General features: G+C 36.9%; 1 protein-coding gene across 1 annotated transcript in view; it reads right to left on the bottom strand.

Moving 5' to 3' along the window:
• Positions 1 to 25,268, bottom strand: part of LOC113074313 (attractin-like protein 1) — an 85,725-nt gene that overhangs the window by 2,109 nt on the left and 58,348 nt on the right. The window contains exons 26-28 of the mRNA XM_026247112.1: positions 23,194 to 23,272; positions 10,755 to 10,862; positions 3,235 to 3,349 (exon numbers count right to left, since the gene is read on the bottom strand). Of these exons, the coding sequence (XP_026102897.1) occupies positions 3,235 to 3,349; positions 10,755 to 10,862; positions 23,194 to 23,272 (302 nt within the window). The remainder of the gene's footprint in view (positions 1 to 3,234; positions 3,350 to 10,754; positions 10,863 to 23,193; positions 23,273 to 25,268) is intronic.

Below are 25,268 nucleotides of genomic sequence, written 5' to 3'. Positions count from 1 at the left end.
CAAAGCAAGCTCAGGGTCAGAGTCGCAGAGAGCGTTCAAAAGCAAAAACGGTTCATTTGCATGTCAAAGCAAAGTTATTTAAAAAAGGGACAATGGTAACTTAAAGCCATCTCTTTCAAAAGAACAACCATCAGTTCTTTCATTTTTAAAGACCAATTTTTGACACTTCATGCATAAAGAAGAGCCTTGGAAAATTTGGAAACTACTCCTTGTTCAATGTCAAGGTCACTGGTTTCAAGAAGCATCACTTTTTTAAATTCTGTGGCCACCCTCTCTCATTCTAGGATGGGGATGGGGGTTTGAATTGAGCTAAATTCCCAGCACCCTATGTTTCGCGCCAGGATTCTGTCACAGACTGTTGTGGTCAAAACCATGGCCGCAACCCCAAAGCCATTTTTCAGAGCAGCATCTCACAAATCATCCTGCAAACACAAACTGCCACTTCGGTGCTAGTCTGGCACTGCTCCCTCCCTGCTATTGAAGCAATACAATTATCAGAGGGGAACAATTCATTACTTCAGACAGGCCAGGGCAAAAGGAATTGAATTCAGCACACCAGTGTGAAGCCGGAGCTTCAAGCGTTCAGGCAAAGAGGATTTACATCCAAGAACAACCTGAGCCTCAGACAGTTACACACTGCCCTACATCGATTTATTACCCATCACACCTGGGCCTCAGGGAGGAATGTGAAAACTACACGTCTGTCAACAGAACAGTTCAGGGGAAGTGTGCAGTGTAAGCCTGTTATTGGTGTGCTTTTAGAGCTGGTTTTGCATGAACTTTAACTGATCACAATTCAGGTCAAAAAGGCTCGGACATGTGTCAGTAAGGGTAGGTCAGTAAAATAAAAAATAAAAAATGCTGCTAGATTAACTCGGGTCAGATTGTGAGGATTTTAGAATACAAAAGTTTGCTAACTTGCTGAGCTGCGAAAATGGCTTCAGAAATTCTTGAATTTTAGATGTCAAAAACCCAAACATTAAGAAATACTACAAGCACATATATCCACATTTTTTCTTTATATTGCTTCAACAAAATTATTTAGTGTTATATAAAGCCAGTCATGGATGTTTTCCTACTGAAATCCCAATGAGAAGGGAAAGAGGTCACTTATTTGATCACACATGCATGTAATGAGCAAACATCCAGTTGATTTTGTTAGCAATGTGCAAAACGAGAAAGACCTTCAGCACCATGGAAAACTCATAGGATCTGTGAATATAATCAATATGGTTAGAAGTGATCTGTTGTCTGAGTTCATTATCATGTCCCAGCGCTAGGTCGAGTGAGAGGCTGTTTCAGTTATATATATATACTGTATAAAGGGGTTACCATGTTTCATTATCAGGATCAGGTGATACACCGCTTTATCCTAGAAGACAAATACCTACACATCCATCCTGCTGTGAAACTTCCAAAAAGATTACCCAAAACAAAGCTCTTTGACGACAAAGTGCATTTTTACACCTCAGTCTCTCTCTCCTTTTATTTCTCTCTCTATATCTGATGTTACTCTCTCCAAAAGTGCTCATGACGAACTTCAAGCCACTCTAAAGTTGTTAGTGCCAAGAAATTACAACAAAGCTCAGTCTCGACAGATCCAACTTTCTTTAGATATCACCAAAACACTCTTTTTGTGCATATCAGTTGTTGTTATGTGCTGTTATATGCTGCATCTATTTTGTGCTTGTCAAACAAAAGAGAAGCTATTAGAGAAGCTTTACTGAAACAAAAGTTATTGTTTTTTCTTCTCCAGATCAGTCAAGTTCCTGGGGAGGAAGTCAAGCTTAAAGGGACAAGGTCCCATAAAGCAGCATGTTGACTGACAGCCCTGCTGAGACGAAGAGGGGGTAAAAGGTTTTTATTCTTAGTCCAATCTTATCCTTCTGTAGTTCTCAAAGCCAGACAGAGTTCTATGAGACAGACCTCCAGCTGTCATGGCTTTTAAAGCACCTCTGTCTAAATATATGCGCGTGTGAGATGTCAGTACAAGCTCTCTGAAAAAGAGTTGTCAGGTGAAGGTGAATGAAAAAGATGAGGGAAAAATACAGAAACTGGACACAATCATTGAATTAATTTGTTTGTTTGTACATTGGTAGAGGTGTGTTTGTTTGTTACAAGACAATCCTTTGTCTAAGAGTCAAGGACACTGAGAGGTGCAATATCTTCTCAGATTTTCTTGGTCAAAAAAGGTTTAACAGACTGGATCTTTTTTATTCAGGCTATAGACAGGAGACATTCAGACTCATAGTGGTGTAAGTGGATATGACCTGGACACTGGATAACTTCTCTGACTTCTTGCATGAGATTAATTCCCACACAGGGAAAGAACCAGACTGCAACATAATAAGTGAGCAGCGGGCATGTTAATTTGGTGTAAAACATTAACCGAGAAGCTACCTGTACCATGTCAGAGTTTGACATTTCAGTCAAGGTTTATGCTAGAGATAAACTTACCAAGCACACCTGGAGGATAAACCACCAAAAAACATGAAAAATTGGGATGCACAATTCATCAGTACAATATCAGTCTCCTGTGGAAATCTGAGATTTTTGTTTACTATATCAGTATGGTTCGATATTTTATATTTTTTCAATTTGTAAACTTAGATTACCTTTTGTTGTAATGCTCACTAAAAGGAAAATCTTCAACACTAATAATTTAATAATTAATTATATTATAAATTAATAAAATTATATAATTCATTGCTTTAACGCTAGTAACACTAGAAAATTAACAATTTAATTATAATTTAATCATTTATTACCGCTGTTAATCTTGAACAAATCTCCAAATTAATATTAATAATTAGCATTAGAGTTTTGTTTTGTTTTTTTAGCAAAAATAATTTAAGGTTAAGAATTGTGATATTAGCCACAGCACCAAAATAATTACTGTCTTATTGGTGTTGGCCTGATTTATAATAATGGTACATCCTTAAGAAGAATTTTAGAACAATGAGCCATTTACTTTATTTCAACGGACTAAAAATTGTTATAATAAAGTATTTTGAGTGTGCACAATGCTCCTAGCTTAATTTTGTGTATATCTAATAATCTGTGAGCAAAATAAGGAGGTGCACCATGATATAATAATGCATCAGATGCTTATAGATTTACATTTATGCATTTGGCAGATACTGTTATTCAAAAAGACAATGCCCTACTGTTTTAGAAAGGCTCCATGTAAAACAAGGTACATATAAAGTGGGGACACCTTTCAAAATTACTGACCTGACTGGCCGGGTGGAGGAACACCAGATGCCACTCTTGGGAGTCTCATTAGCACTGTGAGCACTGCAGCTTTACCCCCTGAACAGGGTTCCACGGCAACTGGCTTGGGCGGTCCCTGTGTGGAGATCAGAGGAGAGGAAATGTGTCATCTATAACAAGCCTCCTCCTGAACACATCACCATCAGTCACAAATGTCACATTACTCAGTGTGAGCCGAGATTGTAGGATGTCTCTCGTACGTCGACAGAAAAGGAAAATCCACATCCTGATAATCTCAGTAACAAATCATCTCCCTGAAACTCAAAACTCAATGCAAGCCACTTTCAAAGTTCACATAGTGCACACACAGGCGGAGAAAATCTGTGACATTTCAGGTGGTCGACTACCAACTCAGGTCGTGTTGTAGCACCAGCTCTTCAGTGGGAGCTGCCGTGGATAGAAGTATGCATCAGTGGGTCTCTGATGCAACACAGTGGGATGAGGAGGAAGGAAGCCATAGGCAATTGTGATCGTAAAATGTCATCTTTTATCTCACATTACAGATTATTCAGTGCTGGTCCACTTACATACATATGCTTTTCTAAAAGGATTTGTCAATGGTTTTATGTGTTTTAATGACAAAGGGAGTCATAAATGTCCTTGCCAATGAATAAAGCACACGTGTGATGTTGTGTGTGTGGGATATTGTCTTTAAGATTCCCTAAGCTCATTAATACACTCTCATCTCTGGCCTTCCACACACACTCTGAATCAGCTGTAGAGTGGCTTTATTCACTATTTAAAGAGAGTGCCTCTTCAAGAGCTCTTTCAAGAACGTGATGCTGGAACATAGACTTTGGCAGCCAATGGCTCTCCACAAAATGAAGCTTTAATATGAAAAAAAGTGAACAGACACCAACTATTATTTTCTGGTCCTAATCGAGTCTATGAATTTAGCGCCAGCCGTCAAAACAACAAAGTTACCCTAGGGTACATTGCTCTAAAGCAGGAATATGTCATACAAATCTGGCCCTTTCCCACCTCTATATAATTATGGCAACTATTGAAGCAAGCAAAATACATTTAAATGAGCTCTCTGTGGCTTTGTATTGATATGCAAATCATTCAAATGTTTTGTGTGTGTGGGGGTGTGTGGGTGTGTCCTATTGCATCGTATCACACAACCAAAAACAGACAGTCAAAATCTGCCTATATCCATTTTTCATTTTCAATTAACAATACAGGCACAAGTCAGGAGATGGATATAAAAACATTTAAATGGCTTTATCAATGCCTAGAAGCACAGTAAAGTCTTTTATTAAGAAGTGGAAGGTATTTGGTACAACACAGACCCTCCCTGGGTCAAATACAGCTCACCCTCCAAATAACAGCATTCCTACAGTAAAGTATGGAGGTGGTAATGTCCTGTTATGGGGATGTTTCTCTGCAGCAGGGACTGGAGCACTTGTCAGGATAGAATGAAAAACGGAAGGGGCAAAATACCATCAAACTGTCGAGGAATATCTGATGCCCTACAGTATGCCAGAAAGTTGTCAATGGGAAGGTTTACCTTTCAACATGACAATGACCCAAACCACACAGCAAGAAAGTGGGGAACAAATGCACAAAAGCATAACCTTTTTGGCAAGGCAATTTTTTTTATTGCCTAATAAAATCATAGAGAATGTATTGTTCTTAAACGAAAAAATGCCCAAGCCTATCGCTTTCTCTCATTTTGTGAGAGAACACATGGAACATGAAGGCACAGGCGTTGAGGGGCTTGTGAAAGGTCAAATTAAGCTTGCACTGACAGTGATGTCCGTCAAGCCCAGTAGAAAGAGGCTGTTATCAGAGCAATATCTGTCTCTTTGAGAGGAAAAGAGGCCACTTGTGCTGCACTTAAAAAGTTCAAAGCCATTGTTTCTGAGTGACAGGGGTGGCAGGGGGCGTCTAGCTTCCCTTCTAGCTCCTTGATTCCACCGTGTAAGAATATCATTGTTTTTTCTCGATTTTCTCTCTCTCGTTCACACTGCATGTTATTTCATCATCAAAATCAGTCTGTAGTCTGTAGAGATATATCCTTCCCTTACTAAAGGCCTACGATCTTAAGGACAAGGTTAGGTTTACACCATGGAAAAAAATTTAACCATAAAGATGGATGTCGATACAATCATTTGCTCTGCTAGCCAGACTTTAGGGGTCTAGTCTCTAATCCACCACAGAGCACCATATTTATAATACGTGATAGACAGAACAAACCACAATGGTTTGACAGTGGCCTCAAGACCCTTCACACCAACCATTATACACAGATGAATCCTCTTGCTTTTGAATGATAAAGAAAACCTCATTATTTCTGGCAAAACACACCAATTACAGTTAGTGATTACTGCTAAATATAACACTTAATTACTTCTCGCCAATTTCAACCCTGCACTTGCACACCCATTTCTGGCCAGTGCTATTGTCTGAGCTTGGTAGTTAAAGATCCATTTCAATTTCACACCCAAACATGCAAGAAAGAAAAAAAAAAAAACATGTTGTTCATTGCTTTGTAACATTTGAATGTTTGTTCTGTTAGTGTACTGTAAATGTAGGGTACATCTTTTAAAATGTTTTCTATAGCATGTAGCTTGTCTTTTATACCTAAAATGTTTTTATTAAATATTGCTTGATTAATTATTATTCTTTTTTTTATAAAATATAGTTTAGTGTATAAAATAAATCAATTCACACCACAAGGCTCAAAACTACTCCTTTACACAACAAAAGCAATCCATCAAAGATGAATCCTATTTATAGAATGCCTATAAAACATCCATCACATAATACCGGACACAAAAAGACCCTAAAAGGTTCTCATTAGTCTGCTTTGAGTTTGTATAATTTATATTATGTATTCAATGTATAAACCGTATAAAACCAACTTACAAGATCTTCATTCCACCAAACAACTCCAAACAATCAGACAAATCTATTTTCATGCACTTATGGTTTCGGATTCAGTGATATTTGTCTCATTCACATTAGCTTTGCACCATACAGATTAGAGTAATCCAATTGTAGGCCGTTTAGAAAGCATTGATATGACACAGCTAATGAATAACAACCCTGTTTAGAGTCCTAATCGCAAGCTCAGCTAAGGTTAGTTAGAAAAACAAGATTACAGCGGATGACATTACAGCACACATGCTGCAATAATGCACTGGAGAAGGTCATTTGAAAGGTTTTCATAAATTCATAACTCTAATATTGGGCCATTTTGAGAAGAGCTTTTACTTTTATGAGTGATTGGACTTTACCTTTTAGGCACTATACTATAGACTATGTGCAAGTCCATGGTATTATAAATATTGCATTTACAAAAGCTAAAAAAAAATGGGGTCAATAAGATTTTATTTAACAGTCAAGGACACAATAAATTGATCAAAAAAGTGACAGTAAAGGCATTTATAATATATAATATTGACTCAAATGTTGATTATTAAAGTAGTCCATTTATAAAAACCAATCCTAAAAGTAAAGTATCATGGTTTTCACAAAAATATTAAGCATCACAACTTTAACAAAGATCATCCACATCAACAGCCCTGCTCATGAATAAGCCAAAAAAGTAAACTCTTAAAACTTCATTTTACAAAAACACTCACCCTATGACTATGAAAATGAGGGTCAAATCCAGAAAACTGAATACTTATGACAGACTTGCACATTTTGTCTTGGGAAAAAAACATGAAAGGCTATAAAAAGATATAAAACAGATGTCTCGTACAGCCCTGATGGTTTACAACTAATTGAGGGCCAACTCCATCGCACTCTCCTACATTGACTAACCTGATGAAACAACTCCGCGCCATTGAGCCACATTCAAAATGGTCAGGGAGACAAACAGGCTGATGAGAGACACTTTATGGGCCATGTCTTCATGTCTCGCTTTGTCTTTATATATTTAATTTACTGGTTTTCCATCTTGTATCTCTCAATGTGGCCAACTGGTGAATTTCTAGTATTCTTATGACTGCATTCTATCTCATTTCATTATTTTGGTCTCTTTGTTCCATCCAACTTTAATTTCCTCTCTTCTCTTTACACGTTTAAAAATATGTATCACAATATCTGCTGCCGAAGATGCTGCCGATAAGCTACTGCTGCTGTGAGTATTAAGCAGCAGAGAATGAAAATGGAAATGCAAACAAGGTCATAAAGCAACAGGACAGTCCTCTTCATCTATGTGTTTCTCCAGCTTTTAATGGCTGGCAGAGCATCTCATTTGCATGGCTAACAGCAGTATTCACAGTGACAGGGAGCATACAGCACCGGTCTGTATATAAGAGCTAACTATTGAGCACTCTTAAACACAAGAACGGCTATGTACACAGTATAATTTAAACAGCCCTCTCTTTGTTGCCTGGTGACAGCCTCCATCCATCATACTCGAAAACTGTTAACGGGCCCATATGTTGTGCGCTGGTCATGATGGCAGAGCAGCATCTGTGTCATCTGCACCATTTTAAAATAGCCAGCCTCACATTGGCCTTATAACGCACTTCTGCTGACCTCGATGCACAACAATTTTTTTTCTCCAGTCCAGTAAGCCCAACACAAACCAGACCAGTCTTGCCTAATGCAAAGCCAGAGTGGCCTAACCATGACCTGTGGCAGATGCAAACTGACCATGTAGAGTTAGAGAAGAAGCATTTTCGTCATGTATATTGCAAAAATCGTGCGGGACAGTGAGCAGGCAGGTTCAATATTGTCTATGCTTTGTCTAAAAAAATGTCGGTATGGCTCTTTCGGTTCTGCACGCATGTATACCAAATGAATGCAATGTTATTTTATCCACTTATATACAACTTCTGTGTGTGTCTAAAGTATTTAGAAACTCTGTAATGAATAAAGTGTATAAGGAAAATTTTTTAATGAGACACAGGATATGTAGGATAATACTGTTTATATGTATTATGCTTTGATGCTTTAAATGCATTTAAAAATTAACAGAGATGATACGGTTGTTGTTGGAAAACAGCGCAATCCAATTTATATTAAGCACTTCAAACAAATTCATAAGCATATAGTTTAAAGGGCCTTGCCCTCCTGTCAGATGCATGAGCTGTTTAATGCATTAGAGACACATTTTCCACAGTGCATTACTTAAATTCTTACAGTTGTGTCTTTATATGTAGATGTTAGAAAGTCATGCATTTCAATTTTGCAAAAAAGGCTCACCCTGACATCCTGAGTCTCCGTTAAACTTCACAGACTGCTGAGTGCATATACTTTTTGCTAAACATTTTCCCCATTTACAACAGCACAATAATCTACAGTGCAAATAGCAGCTGGATTCAGCATGCATAACAGACTTTTATTTGAAGATAGAGGCATGGTACAAACCGATCTGTCAATTCTGTGTACTGTTACACCACTAGGTATGTCCCAATCCCATTCCCTTCCTGTCTATCCATCATCTCTTCACTTTTGCTATAAATGATCTTGCACAATATTTAATTCTATCAATATTCAAAATTCTATCAATTCTCTCAAAATTTTAATTCTTTTAATATTCACTCACCCCTATGTCAATACAAATCTGTATGACTTACTTTCTTCTGCAGAAAACAAAATGAAGAATATTTTAATAGAAAGTCCAAACCGGCACTGGCTTTCATTATTATATACGTATTATATGCATTATTATATAATGAATTATTGGGTAAAGTATAATGTTAAGGCTTTCTAAATATTTGAGGCTTAGTGGTTAGCAGGTGTTTAGACATGCAGTCAAATCCATATTACAACAGGCCTATAAACTTCACAGCTACTGTACAGAAATGACTCAAACAAGTCTTGGTTAAACCTTATATTAACATCTGTCTTGGGTGAGCAAATCTGCGATAACTACAGACAGAAGTTGAGCTACAGGCACATATTACTGTGCTGAACCGTCTGGATTGTCCTCTCTTTTTTATTAGCAGGTTATTCTAAACAATTCAACAACACCAGATGCTGTCTCATTAACCTTTATTGAACTGAATTGCTCTCATTTCCCTCCTTTCACCTTCAGCTGCTGCCAGATCCCAGCAAAGTGGGGCCAACATCTGGATCTGCATCAACAGACTCCAAGAAGTGTCAATGTTGATCACCAAGCACATGATGAATGCTGGGGAAGAACAACTTGAGGGGACGCATACGCTACAAGATTAAAACTTACTCTATGCTTAAGGATTTCATACCAAGATGTAATAAACAGAAACATTTGCTCAGTAGAGAAACATGTAGAAGAAAAGCTCTGGAATCGACAGTGGACAATATTCTGGAAAATTTTGATCCACTACTAAGCATTTGCTTTTGGGTTTGATTGTGTTTCATTAAAATGGTCCCTGGCTAATTTTTAATACAAACTTAAAATGTTATTGCAATGAAAGCTTTGAGGGAATGAGCTCCAGAAAGGTGGCGGGGTCATAACGGGTCTCTTGAGGTGAGCCTGTGCGTTTGTGGCAACTGCTTGGGAGATTTGCACTGGTCGAAATTAAACCTCTGAGGCTGAAAAGTGAACAGCAGGGAATCCATTCTTAAAAGGTCTCTCTGTTTCCACTACAAAGCTGACAGAACTTGAAAAGTGATGAAACATAACAGTTTTTTTAGAAAAGGAACGACATGCTCTGAGGATGCCTTTAGTAAAATGAGGAGCTTTGACCAAACAGACTCTCTCACCAAAACAAGATACGAGGTACTGTATCATCTGAAGCAAAAATGTTGATTATCAAAACAACTTAGCAAAAAAAAAAACCCTACAATTCTCAACAGTTCTCTTGTGGATGCAATTTTACAGAACTTAAGTTGCTCTTATCACAAGGCTGATGTCCCCACAAACGAGAGCTGTGTGCCTGTAAGAGTGAAACTAAAGTTTGTTTAAAAAGATCCACGTTGAACAGCGTTCAGCTGGGGGATCGATGAGTATGTTGTTTTCTGCTCTCTTCATTTGTGGCGTGTCCTCCAACAGCCCACTGAGCACCACTCCACTCCACACTAATGGATTCTGGAGAGGCACATCAAGTGCTGCTGGACGTGTGTTTTTAACGTCTCTGCTGAGTAGCAGGTACATCAGCTCTCACAGGTCTGTGTGTGTGTCTGTTGTGTAACAGCTATGAATGGCAATGCACTTAAATTAGAGCTGTCAAACAGAACGGTCTCTGCCTGGTATTGCTCATCGTTTACATCGAAAACCTCATTAAGTTAATTATAAAGGTATATATTTATATACACACACACACATACATACATACATACAGTGATGAAAACATGCATAGATTATTTTTAATAAGATTTTTCAATTTGTTTTAATTTTTAAATAGAAATAGTAGCCGATTGGAAAAACTGTAGTTTCACATGAGGAGAAAAAGGCTATTTCAGATCCATAAAAACTGGTGTATATATACTGTCTTGAAAATCATTTTCTAAATATAGAGAACATTTGATACTGTATATTGGCTAACCTTTCATCGAGTAAAGTAACAGATTCAAGGTTCAAAGGTCAAACTAACCTCGATTCCACCCTGAAGCAGTTCAACTTGAGTGCCGCCCACATCCAGTGTCACCGCAACTGAGGCAAAAGGACGACTGGCCATCTGCTGCCTTTCCCTCATCAGTTGCTGTAGCAGAAAGAGTAAGAATTTAAAGAAGAAGAGGAAAAAATATATGATACATTAGTAAATATCTGTACATAAACTTCATAATTTCAAAGGACTCTAAGATGTCAGTTTTCTGCCAAAATCTCATATGTAAGATTACAAGTGGTGACTGATAGCATAAATGACACGACTCACAGAAAGATCAGTGACTGATATTTATTGAAAACAGAAAAACCAAATAGCACCCTGAGATACACTGTGAGCCAGAATGCAGGGATACTGATGTTTAAGACAAACAGGAAGTAAAAGGTTACGAAAAGAGAAGAGGAGAACATGCAAAACAGAATGAAGCATAAAATGATAGAAAGAGATAGAAAGTGAACGAAAGAGGCCATTGACAGCTCTAGAAACAGGTGGTTGAATAATTCATTTGTTCCATATAAAATAAAAAAAATTGGCTAATCAAATGTCTGTGAAGACTGGAAGTAAATTTCTCTTGCCACAACATCCATGACAAGCAATTATTTTGCCATTGATTGTGTGAGCATCAGTATTCCAGTGGAGGAGTTTAATTAATGATGCATTCCCTGTAATTTCTCCACTCCACTGACTGGCTGGTTCTCATAAAAAAGCAGAATTCACAACCTTCATACAAAATCCCATCCATAACCAATGGCACACTGTTTATTTTGCCTCTATGATAGACACAGTTTATCTATCATGTGCACATGGTGCACAACTTTCCTCACTTGTGCACAGAGGAGGAGATGAGATGGCCCAAGTCAGAAGTACTTCTGAAGGTCAAATCTATATATTTATAAAAACAAACTTCTCATCTGCAAATCAGACTGTGTAGATGTCAAGAGAATGAAAGAGATTAAGCATTCATGAGCATTTGCAGGTGTGACATGGGTAGAAAAGATCAATATAGTGGAACATAGAGCATTCAATCACACAGCACTTTTTCCATATAAGAGAATTCCTCAAGGAACAATTAAAATACTTTTTCAGTATAACATTCAATATGCATCTTAAAAAGATCTAAAAACCCTGCTTAAATGTCTCATTTCATTTCATTATCAACAATAATAACATCAAAAAATAATGAACAAGACTTCATCAGATAGGTAGTAAATGCAAGCTTCTGCCCTGGAGACAAACTTTGAAAGACGCTGTACTTAATAGAACACTCCAAATCAGCTTCTCTCACTTCAGAGCGATGGAGAAGTCGCAGGTGATGCCTCTATCATTTCTGGATAATCAGTAGTTAAAGCACACACACAAAACATGGAGTGGTCCACACCCACAGTCGAATCAATATCTAAATGCGGGCTGATTGGGGAACCAAGGACAAGTCTGACTGCTATTGGATTTGTGACGCACACAAAAGCGTGCTGTGTTAAACTAACAAGAGACAACTCCTGAGGTACTGTCACTTTCCTGGTTTCACAGCAATTCTGTACCATGTTCAAGTCCTGACAAACATGTTAGTGTCCACACATATGCATGAATGGGGACTTCATATAAGCAACCAAAAACATTTAAGTAATAAAAGCTAAATAAAAGTAATTAAATATGAGTTTAAATATTTTAGAAAAATGATCACAAGACAATCCCATGTTTTCTTTAAAAATATTTCCTTAATAATTGGAAACTTTTTTTTTTCCTCAAACCAGAAGGAACATGATAAATGATAAAAGAAAAACAAAAGTTTATGTAATTTGAAAAAAACTCTGTTAGATAGCAGTACTTCACTTTATATATAATTCACTACAATAAAAAAAAACACCACATGCCTTTAAGTGTCTTGATTATAGCACTCATAAGTGACTGATGGTTAAAAGCAGGCAAACTAAGAAGCTTTGCACTCAATGAACTGAAGTGAACAGTCAATTTCTATGAACACTGTGTACTATAAGTCTTCTGTAAGCTTTCCACATGCTAACTTATCTTTTAACAATGGCAGCATGTACCATTATAGTGCTCCAAACTGCAACTAAAACGGTTGCATTTGTAACCAAAAATATTAAATTGTGAGTTAAGTTTTTGTTAAGGCCGCCACTGGTGACTAGGCCTATGTATTTATATGTTATAACAAAAAAATGAGCATGTAATGCCTTTTTTCCTGATCGCATCATTTACTATGTTCACAAATTAAACAGACTATGCGCATCAAAAAAAAAATGTTTTAAACAGTCCTCATCTCTGCCGCACAGCAGCACTTACACAGACCTGATAAATGCAGCTGTTGTGCAGCGCGCGCGAGAGAGAGAGAGAAGTGTGGAACAGCAGTGTCTATTCATGTACAAGTTGAACAAGCTACAACGGGTAAAGCGGTCAGCTGTCATATTGACAATATTGTTCAAATTCGCGTTCATAATCATTAATACAACGGTTTCTTCTTAACAAGATTTTAGGTCTTAGTTGTAAGAATCTAAAATGAAAGATTAAGTATTTATGAGTTTAGGGGAAGAATGCCCTCTATAAAGGTTAAAAAAATGATTTTTTTTTTTATAGGAGCAAATGGCTCCTTACACGATTTTTTTGTTTGAAGCCCTGCATTAAAGTTTAATTGATCAATGAATTCTTTCAAGATTATAAATCTTCAACCCCTGCAACAGATCTTTAAAACTCATTAAAAGACATTGAGGCTGAATAGGCATCTACATTAAATGATACTGTAATTTGGCAATTAAAAACAAGATCATATGGATAAGCTTTCCTGAAGCTCAAACTGTGGAAACACAGCACCTAACAATGACAAAGTCATGGATTCAAATACCACTGAAAGCAAAAATACCTTAAATGCAATGTAAGCTGCTTCAGATAAAAGCATCTGCCAAATGCATGAACAGTCTACTAGAAAGCCATTCAGATTAGACAGATTCAGATATGTCAGTGTTTTTTTATGAATCTCTGAAAGTCCGCTCAACCTCAGAAATCACAGAACAAACTTCTTCCAGTGTCCATGACAAACATAAAACACAAGAAGGTGGTGACGTCCTTGATGGCGCTCATATCAGGCCAACAGCACTGTCTCTGTGGGGGTGTCTATTCGCCACTGACACAAAGAGGTCTCTTCAATGACTTCCGCTCTAATGGGCCCTTATGGCACCACGGTAATTAATCACTCATTATCTTTTCTATTAATCACCACTTGAGGACTGTTATGGCTGATCCCACCGCGACCACATTTATAATGAAATTATCAAAGCTGAGCACACTGCTCACATCAGGGCTTCTCTTGACAATATGATCTGATCATCTCTGCAAAACATGAGTGTCACTAACCCATGGAATTAAATGTGCATGTGGATGAAAGCAGAGATACTGGAGAGGTAAGATAGTTGAAAAGTGAAGTGAACGGTCTTTAAATATATTCGGCTAAACAGTTGCCTCTTCCATCGTCTAGAAGAGAGCAAACTGTAAAATAAAATAAAGTTACAGAATTAGGATTTTTTTTTTTAAAGCATCGATTTTAGTCACAAAAGTGCAGGATAAAAAGGCCCGAAATACAAGCTGTCAATTCTGCCAGTCGTGAAGCTGCGCTTTCATCAAACAAAGATGACATTTACACCAGAATGGGACTGAATGGGAGAAACCAGGGTGAAGCTTCCACATATTTATAAGTCCATTCATTTTATCTTCATTTAAATATTGATTTGAAGCTATTTGCTTTCTTTCATCCCCCTCGATTAGCATTTGTTTGGGCATGAATGCGTGAGAAAGAAAGCGAGCAAACATGAGGAGGGGGACTGAGAAAATAAAATGACGAAGCATGTCAGGGAGAGAGCAAAAGTGAGATGGCGTGAGAGAGCATGGCAGGAACGGAGAGAGTTGTGGCATGATTCTCATTTGTGCTAATAGATCTTCTCTCAGAAAACAGCCTGGCTTTGTTGACAGCCAAAAAGCACCATCTGCAATTTATCCATCTCTCTCCATCACCTGCTATTACTCATCAGGCACCCTGCCTTTACTACATCACTGGCATCTCCATGACAATTATGCAAGACAAAGCCAGTCCATCACTGATATACATATACATAGATGCATCTATGTCCTGCAGCTCCCTTTCCAACTAGGGTACATTTGCAGTTCTGTTGCGAGACAAAAACTGGATTTTAATCTAGACCTATAATACTTTATAATTGCAACGGTTTACTCAGTCATAAACCAAACTCAACACAGAAAAATGCACACACAAAAACTAACTGGGTCTTAGACTAGAGTTAAGGTCAAACTTATATTATTATTCTTTGAAATGCTCTTAAAACCTTTCCCAAGGGTAGTACTGTGAAAACCCCACTGATGTGAAATTGAGATTGATTGTTCATTGATTTTACTGTAGGCTTCATGTTAAACCCTGCTGAAATCCCTGCTTTACAGCATTAGGACTTTCCTGTTAGATATTATACAAGGGCTAAAACTCTCAAAGCCATTTTGGTCCAAAAACCAAAATGTAATGGATTGAGTCTCCATTCCTGAAAATGAAAATCCCATACAGCCCTGATGAAACACTTGAGAAATATAAGATGAACACCGTTCACAGTTAAGGCTGAGGTCTTTAAGACACCTAATTAAATGAATTTATATTTATTTCACTGCAACATAATTATAATATAAAAATATATACAAATGCAAATATTTATTAATTAATTAAATCAGGCATTATTAAATCACCAATGAATCCGTATAAAATTATGGTTGAGGTATTCTCTAGATATTCTCCTCATAAAAAAATAAAGAATAACTTAAGGAAAGATATATATTTTATAATAGAATTAAATCTTAAATGTTCCCTATACTGACCTAACCAAAGTAATGAGGAACTACTCATGGTCTTATGTGGTTTTAAATTTTATAATTAAAAACTATAGAATAAGTATTGTAAATATTCATAAGGACATGTTCAAACTAGAATCAAGAGCATCCGTGCCTGGTCCTCCTTTAACTGTTGACCAGGCCATCCACGCGCTTCCTTTTTTAATGCTGTCTGTTAAAAATAAGAAAGAAAGAAAAAAAAACAATCAATAGATTTTCAATAGAAGCACAGCAGTTTTTAACTATCAGTTTTAACAGTTAGTTTAAAAGTTAGACTTAAAAAAAATAGGTACTAGTAGTTTTAACAGTTTTCTTTAAATTAAGTGTGGACGTTTGACACCTACGAAAAAAACGGCATGAGGAGGAAAGTAATCCTGACTCACAAAGACATGTCTGTGCCTAATTTGCAAACACTACCTAAAATTTTAACAAATTATTCACTGTAGAAATTATGTAAATTAAGCAATTTATAAACCAGCAAATTAATTACAGCTGATCAGAACTGGAATTGAGGTCTTCAACCAAGCAGGCGAATTTGCCCACATGACACCGAAAGAAAGTTTTCTCACTAGGAAAAACCAAACTTAGTAAAAATTATTTGTCCAAGTATACTGCAAGATATAAATGTGCCCACTGATCTTACAAAAACAACTTGATCCCCAAAAGTCTTCATAGCCTGTTATTATTTCCCCTGAGGACCTGCTCATGTTTAAGGTTATATAAATCACTTCAGCACCGACCCATCTGGTCCAGTTCTTCCATCAATGACCCCATTAGCTCTTCAGAACATGGATTATGAAATTGGCTTCACTGGTTATTCCACAAAGACGTTCTGATTGACTGCTCCAAGGACATGTCACCCATTGGCTTGGAACTCAATTTGACATTGATCTGTTAGTGTTACCAAGTATGTAGATAAGGGACATACAATTATAGTCAGTAGCTCACTGGTTGTTCATTCGGAGCGGACTTAATTCAATTATTTAATTGTACTAATATATATATATATATATATATATATATATATTATATATATAACAGCCTCTCTTAAGAAAGACGCAAAGAAAAATAAATGCAAATGGGAGAAAAACAATCTGAATATTTTCTAAATGTCAAATTCTATCAGAAAATAACCAGCATAATCACAGGTATCGTTTAGCACAGTGGCCAGATTAACTAGGAACCAGGCATTTCTTGAATCTGATAACCCACTGCAGAACAGCAGCGATTACTTTTCTCACCGAAAAGATAAAGAATATTAGAAAGAAAATTGCAACCAACAGTTGCCGTATATCATGATGATGCATCCTGCAGTTTCTGAACCTTTGCTTAATATTATTAACTCCTCCCTATCTCTAGGACATGACCCTTAAACCTCCCTTAAAGAAATTTGAATTTAACCCTATTGAGCACATCGCTGCATTTTTTTCACCTCAGAAACACTTGAGATACAGAATATTCTTTCTAGATGCAGAAATGTTAGCTCATGCATTCATAACTTTGAAACCTGATTATTGTAATGCACTTCTGGCTGGATGCCCGATTGTTTCCATAAATAAGCTGTAGTTTGTTTAAAACACTGCAGCCAGAGTTCTAACCAGGTCCAGATAATATGATCATATCAGTCCAATATTACCATGGCTGCGGTCAATACTTTTACTTTAAGTATTTAAGTCACCCAGCCCCTCAATCCCATACAGATACCCTGCCTTCTTATTGGTTTTCATGCCCAGATTTGCCACTAGGCTGCCATCAAACGCCAGTCACATCCACTGGCAGTTTGTCATATATTTTGCATACCATTCCTACTATTTACAGTACAAATTTTGTGATTTCTTATTTTATCAGTCATTTTAATCATTACAATTAACCATATCACTAGATCACATTAAACTAAAATTACAAACTTAAATACCAAACACAGAACACCCTAACAAACAGAATAATATAACAAAAGAATTACAACCAGTTGCATCATGTTATAGGTCTTACAATGCCTCATTCGCACAGTAGAAGCAAGGATGTAACACTTCTAATAATATTTTTGTTTTCTTGTGTGACCTAAATCTGATTTATTTATTTTTTTACAGGGAAAGACTCAATTTACCACAAACATTCAGTACTGAATGCTGCAAAATGTAACAATAGTTACAGACAGCAGGCTAGAGTAAAGGAAGCATGACCCTCTTTGACTGGACAAAGTGAACATCATATTTAACTAAACACTGAACAAATATTTGGGATTCATTTCCAGATCACTGATACGCAAGCCTTTGCTTTGAAATTGCCAAGTGAACAAGTTCTACTTCAGACTCTGCATCGATCCATCACTTCAGAGCACACTACTGCATCTCTCGGAGCAATGCGTGTATCATTTGCAGACATCGGTTTGTGTGAACTTGTGATTTAAGAAACTCTTAAGGAGAGTCCCACAGCTGAACTTGATAAGTGAGGGCGAGTATTTGTCATAGACTAACAGTTCCCTTGCGAGCATGTGATGAATGAAATGGAAGCAGAGCTTCTGTGAGTCACTAATGCTAGCTGTTTTCAAGGCTCTCATTATGGGCTGAAACCTTTTTTTTTTTTCAGACAGATCAGAGCTGCTTTTCTGCAAGACTGGAGAAAGAGCTGACGCATCCGTGCTGTCCCTGATTCCATCGGGCTCCCTCTCTCTCTCTCTCTTTGTATAATGTGTTCTTTCCTGACCAATTTGTGTCACACAAGATTGTACCGCATTCATCAAACGAAGTAATAAGGCTCTGTTTAATTATAGCAGAGTTGAGGACATCTAGCTTTTAAATAAATCAATATCAATAATTTAAAACCAACTGTTATATCATTGACTTGATTCATATATATAACCCACTAAATAATCATAAATGAATGATTATCACAAAAAAAAAAAAAAAACATTGAAAACTGAACATTAGATACAGCTGTCACCCTGCAGACCAAAAGCTCAGTTTCACTGTCACTTATTATTAATATTCATTCTTAAACCCACATCATGGGCTGTAAGCCAGCCAGAATGCTTTTATACTGGGGCTGATCTATGACCTTTAATTAATATTAAAAAGAATAAAACATTTTGTTCTATTTGCTTGAAGTTTACTGATGCCCTTGAAAGAGAAACATTCTTTATAACACATGGCCTTGATGCAGAGATAAAAAGTTTGATCATAACTTCTTCATTTTTCATAATAATGGATACTCCCAGAAAAACCAAAGCATGTTCTCAGCAGGCCTGGAGTATTATACGGAGTATATAAATTTTCCTGTCTATTTTAGCAGCCTAAAATAGATACAGCTATCAACCATCACTACAAGGCCACCAGAGTCACATATTCTATTCTTTAACATGACTGTGCTCATCATTTAGCATTTAAACAACACGGTATGGATGGCTTTTATACGTAAAATCTCACATAAAATAACAACAATACTTAGTTAAGAATTAATATTTGTAATGTTTAATATTAATGTTAAATACATTATTATCTGTTGTATTATATTATTAATTAATTGTTTAATGTTATTGCAATACATTTTTGCAATATAGTTACTATCTGTTGGTAGTCACGCTGCTTGCTTTCTCCTACACTGGTTGCATTTGTAACCTGGAATGATGATCAAATCAAATTTACCTTTAGACCCACTGGATACAGTTCCTAACGTGTCTTGACAAGTATTCAAAAAATAAATAAATAAAACAAATACTAACAAAACTAGAGAAATATCTTTTTAATATCATCTACACAAAATATAGTTTAATTTCACTTAATTTTGATATGAATATATAATGCCTACATTCTATATAGACATGATATAGAGTACAGTAAAGTGGAAGAAAATAATGAAAAAGTCCAAATGAAGGTAGAAGTATAGCAGTATCATCAGCACTTGATACTGCATCTTTTCTCAAACTAAGGTGATAGCAATAAGCCCCCCCAACAAAATTTCTCCAAATGTTGCACACAAATATTCTAGAAATGTTATCCATGATGATCAGGCTGCATTTGTGACTTTTGCTTTTTACAGAAAATTGCAACACCCTGAATTCTATCCAAAAACATTCACACATTATTGATCTCATCTCTTGAAGAAAACAGTCAGAAAAAAAGTCCCTACATTCATTACATCCCATCAAACAGTTGGTGGTTGCCATTGACTTCCATAGTAGAAAAAAAAAAAACCACCAACTGTTTGATTACCAGCAATCCACAAAATATCTTCTTTTAGGTTCAACATAAAAAAGCACTTCATACATGTTTGCAACGATATGAGGGTGAGTAAATGATGAAAGAATTTTCATTTTTGGGAGAACTATCCCTTTAAGCCTCACCACTACAGCAAACCTGGAAACAAATACAACTGCATTAAAAACGGCCGTATTGCGAGAAAGACGTGCATTTCAAGCAATGCTGTTCAATTAAACAGTGTTTTTGTGTATGCTGTAAGACATTGCACTGTGAAATGTCAATGCCTGGTTTACAAAAGTCATTCCTCCTGCTCTACACTGACAATTAGTGCAGACATTTGCCATTTGTCCTTCTGAAATGGTACAGAGCCACAGACACAGACACAGTTTCTAGTACAAAGTATCGATTATATTGATTAAACAGGTTGGGTAAGAAAAAAGTCAACAGACACTGAGCAACTATCTTCCCACTGAGCAACTATCCATTTGGAGTTTTGTTGATTAAAACATCCTATTGCCAAAATGAATGTGTGGTAGAGCACAGCAGAGGCATGTAACCTTCATTATGAGTATATTTGCTCCTCTTCAGGCACTCAGAACTGAATTGGATGAGACTGCATGTTAAATAAAATTCAATAACTCAGGATGGCATGGTTTCATTATTCCTAATCACCCCTGTTACATCTTGTTCATTTCATTTTTTCATTTCAGCGTGGGGTTTGCAGTCATTGGTCCAAGCAGTGGGAGAGTTTTTTTTTTTTTTCTCCAATCAGACGAATCATAAAACATGAGGACGGACAAGGGCAATGCCCATAGCCAAACCTGTTTGTGTTGCTCTCTGGAGAGCAGAGATAAGACTTTTTAATAGCACTTTTTGTAGTCTTCCCTTCCACTGTCTAATTTCTAGAAACCAGGCTGTTGATCTGTCATTCTCAAAAAAGGTTCATCCACAAAGATCAATAAGATTGATCTGGCGTATCATGCAGTACAGCAATAATCCAAGGCAAAGAGCTATGACTGCTGCACCCTCAATGAAACATGAAAGATTAAGGGATATTTCTGGAATTTCACACACACCGACAGAAATGATAATGACCTACACAAATGCAAACCTACACACAGGTCCAGAAGACAATGGCATAAGTGACTCTACCGATGTAATATTCCACTGCGGTAAATGCAAAACACCATTATCAAGCCCTCCGACATCAGACAACGGTCCTCTAATGCACCTGCTCAGCATTATCACTTAACATCAGGGCTAAGCACACACACATACACACACACACGCCATACCATCACAGTGATTAATCAAATCAGAGACATGGAACACATTTTTTCCTCCACCTAACATAAGCTACGATACATTTTTCAGATCTGTCATTCTAAGTCTTGTTCTGAAATCGTCATACCACTATCTAACAGTATGTGTTTTCACAAGGCCAATTTCTCTTTGAAAGCAATGGCCAACCATCTTCTGCAGGAAGGTTGTAGCTTTGAGCATCTTAAATCTGTACCCTATGAAGTCAGATCAGAAGTTTGGCCAGATAATAAACACTGCTAAGGGACAAGACAGATCAAGTTTACAGAACAGCAACCAAAATGCTGGAAATTGTCCTGCAAAGAAACCGGTAAATCCATCCATCAATAGAAAAATGCTTTTGAGAAATATGAACACCAATATCAAAGAATCCTGATAAGCAAAAACAAAAACACTTTATTATCTCTCTTTCTCTGTGTGTGTGAGAAAGAAAGAGAGAGACAGAGATTGCATACTCTAATCTCTTAAATACAATAAATTTAGTTTGAGATATCAAAAAATTGCATGATGCATGAGGTTAAGCACTAACTGGATGATTTTAACCAGATTTTCAACCATTGCACTTAAACCTAAGAGGCCTTTAGAGCTAAAGCTAAATCCAAAATAAGGCAAATGCAACTGTGCAAATATCCAGGCAGATGACAATGAGACGTTCTCTAGAATTTTCTAGAAAACGACACATTGAAGGGAAATCAAAAGCAAACACTGTGATTTGTGTTGAGCACTGGTGCTTTTTAGATATTCCCTTGTTTGATCTCTCAGCCAAAATCAGTGTAGTGGAGAACATTTGCATAATGGAAGTTATAAACATGTCCTCTGCTTTCAACGCATGTCTTTCAAGAGGGCGCAGGGCAGGACAGCTTTTTCGTTTATGATCATACAAATGGAAAGTTGCACTTTAAAACAGCAATAAATGACCATTACTTGCATGCCTCTGAATGCAAAGGAAAAGCTCTGAATAATCCCTTAGAGTTTCATCTGTCTCCACCTCATGCTGCCAAAAACATGACCTTGTCAAATGACTGGTGCCAAAATGAGGTGCACATCATTCAGTCTCCTTCTTGATCGAGACAAAAAGGAAGGAGAAATTACATTTTTCAGAAGTAATTTTTTGTCTGGAGTGCCTCCTCAAACTTTTCAATCATTTTAAATTAAAAGATAAAAGCTTTTTTGAGAGTTCTTGAGGGCAGAAACAAACAGATAATATGAACCTGAGGAGAGCAGCTCTGCAGTGAGCTGAATGCTAATGGTGGAAGCCCATCTGCCCCCATCACGAGTTGTTAGATTTTATTCTTCAGATGAATATAGCTTTTGGATTGATGCTATCATAACTCTTGTTTATTTCCATTCATCAATTAGGACAGTAGCAAAAGAGATCAACCTGCCTGATTATCAATGGCAATTCTTCTCACTAAAGTGAAATAAATGCCTTTTGAACACCTCAACATTGGCTAATCATTCTCGGGAATATCTTATAGTAACCTTTGGGTGTTACCAGGTAGCAAATTGACTCATTATCCAAAACTTAGACCCTGAAACCCCTTTGATCGCCTGTAATTCTGCCACAATAAAATGAAGGCAGGAGAAATAGTGAACGTACGTCATCTCTCTCCTCGATGTGCAGACATCTGCTGTGCTTATCGTTCAGTCTGCTCTGAACTGCATTAGATAACTCTTGTCAGAGCTAATTGGCTTATGAGGGCCCCTTATTAAGAAGATGGGCATGTTTGTAACTATTGGACTCTGCAGAGCTGTTTCATGTGGCTGACAAGGCTTTATATGTACTTCTCAGAGCATCTAATAAAATTCCACGGGAAGGAAAACCCACAAAACAAAAAAGGGAGAACAGATATGCCAAAGTGTAAAGTCTTTCAATACATGATATGACATATCAAACAAGTGAATTTATCAGCAGATATTTGGCTATTTTTAAATTACCATGACTTTGACAAAGCATGCATTGTCCTTATTATGGTTACTGTATATATATTATTTTCTGTATTTTGACCTACCTCTCGTCGCCTGGAGGCCCAACAGGTCTGTTTGATCTTCCACACCACTGCAGCTACCAGTAACAGCGACAGAAAACAGCTGTAGGATGAAGAAAAGAAGGGATGGAAAGATTAAATGATGTAGAATTTTCATCTCACATATATATATATATATATATAAAGAAATGTGTCAGCTAATACAATAGCTATCTGTGCAACTATTTATCTAATTACAATTCAATGCTGGAACTTTTGAAGTTTTACTGTTTTGAGCCTTTTGATTGATATTTAATTGATGTATTGATGTAAGATTAATTGTTTGTTATGAACAAATGTCTCATTTGCATCCAAGTTCCAAATAAATAAATAAATAAAAATGTATTTATTTGTAAAATAACAGAATTATGCAAAACCATGTATCACCACCATCTGGGGTCATGGTCGCTGGGAAACAGTTTGTTAGCAAGTTGGGATTTATTCATTAAGGTACATCAACGATACCCATGTGATTAAAGTAGTTTATCCTGATTTATTACTTCAGGTTTTATTGTAGTTTGGTTTTATAATATTCCATATTGTTAATTAATAGCCACCACTAATGGTTCCATAGAAAATTAGGTGTTTGAGTTGACAAAATTACTGTTTTGAATAACATAAAAAAAACTTGTCTTTAAACCATTGCTTTGCATCTTGTTAAATATTTTACAGTGCATCTAGACCCAATAAAATATAATCCCACTTCAAAAGACAAAAGATAAATGTCAACACATTTCTCAAACTTGCAGAAGGCCTTGAAATGGTCAAGCTGAGAAATATGATCTTTTCAGTCAAATGATTCTGCCTGGAAATGTACTTCAAAAGGCGAATCTTAAAGGGGGGGTGAAATGCTATTTCATGCATACTGAGTTTTTTACACTGTTAAAGAGTTGGATTCCCATGCTAAAAAAGGACAAAGTTTCAAAAATTAAGTTGTACGTTTGAAGGAGTATTTTTGTTCCAAAAAAACCTCTTCCGGTTTGTCACAAGTTTCGGAAAGTTTTTTTTGAGTATGGCTCTGTGTGACGTTAGATGGAGCGGAATTTCCTTATATGGGTCCTGAGGCACTTCTGCCGGAAGAGTGTGCGCTCCTGTATAGCAGAGCACTGAGAGGCTGAGCACAGCCTGATCAGAGCGAGAGCATCGCGAAAAGTCACAAAAGAAGTGTGTTTTTGGTTGACAGGGCAAGACAACCCTGCACAGATTACCAAAAAAGAAACAGCATTAAGGGACCAGTGGATGGAGTTTATTTTTAACAGAGCATCAATGGAGTTGTGCAAGTGTTTTTGTTTGTTCCCTGCATTTCGGATTGCACATCGTTTATTTCTTAAGGATAATGCAGTCCCAACGGAAAAGGGTCACGATCGTGTGTTGGAACCGCAGGCGGTGAGTAAAACTGCTTCAAATATCTTTGTGTTGTTAACTTAGCTATCAGCGCGTAAGCACATCAAGTAAATAACATGCGATGTTGTCATCAAACTGCACTTTCCACATGTACAGCTTAAAAAAAAATAAAAAAAAAGACGACAAAGTGGAACTTTAAAACTTTGCCGACAGCGAAGTCATAAATTGTAGGGAAATTATATTTGCTGACTGTATTTATGGAGATATGTGATTATTCATAAACATCTCCATGTGAAATTAATTCACAGTTTGCACAGATGAAAAAAAGACGTGGAGAAAAAAAAAAGAATGATGAAATCCTTTTAATGCTTTCAAACACACAGCATCATGGGTTCGTTTGAAGATAATGGCAAATTGTAGATGAATGAAGTAGAGGGAAACTTGAATGGCTCGATTAAGAAGCAGTGCGTGAGAAATCCCCCTTCGGATCGAAGCCTTTCATCCAGTGCATTGCAGGCAGTAAACAGGACTTAATCCCCTCTACGGTTCCACCTGGAAGACGAATTTATACGAAAAATAAAGCAATTAAAGGTTCTCATCCCTCGTGTGTTGGTACATGTGGCGGCTTGAGTAAAAAAAAGTTACAAAATAAAGGCGGCAACCAGGAACATGTAAAGCAGAGGACGGTGTGAAAGGTCTGGAATGAGGTGTGAAAG

Source organism: Carassius auratus, unplaced genomic scaffold, assembly GCF_003368295.1.
Source record: "Carassius auratus strain Wakin unplaced genomic scaffold, ASM336829v1 scaf_tig00014308, whole genome shotgun sequence".
Classification (NCBI taxonomy): Eukaryota; Metazoa; Chordata; class Actinopteri; order Cypriniformes; family Cyprinidae; genus Carassius; species Carassius auratus.
This window is presented reverse-complemented; position numbering and strand designations above follow the sequence as displayed.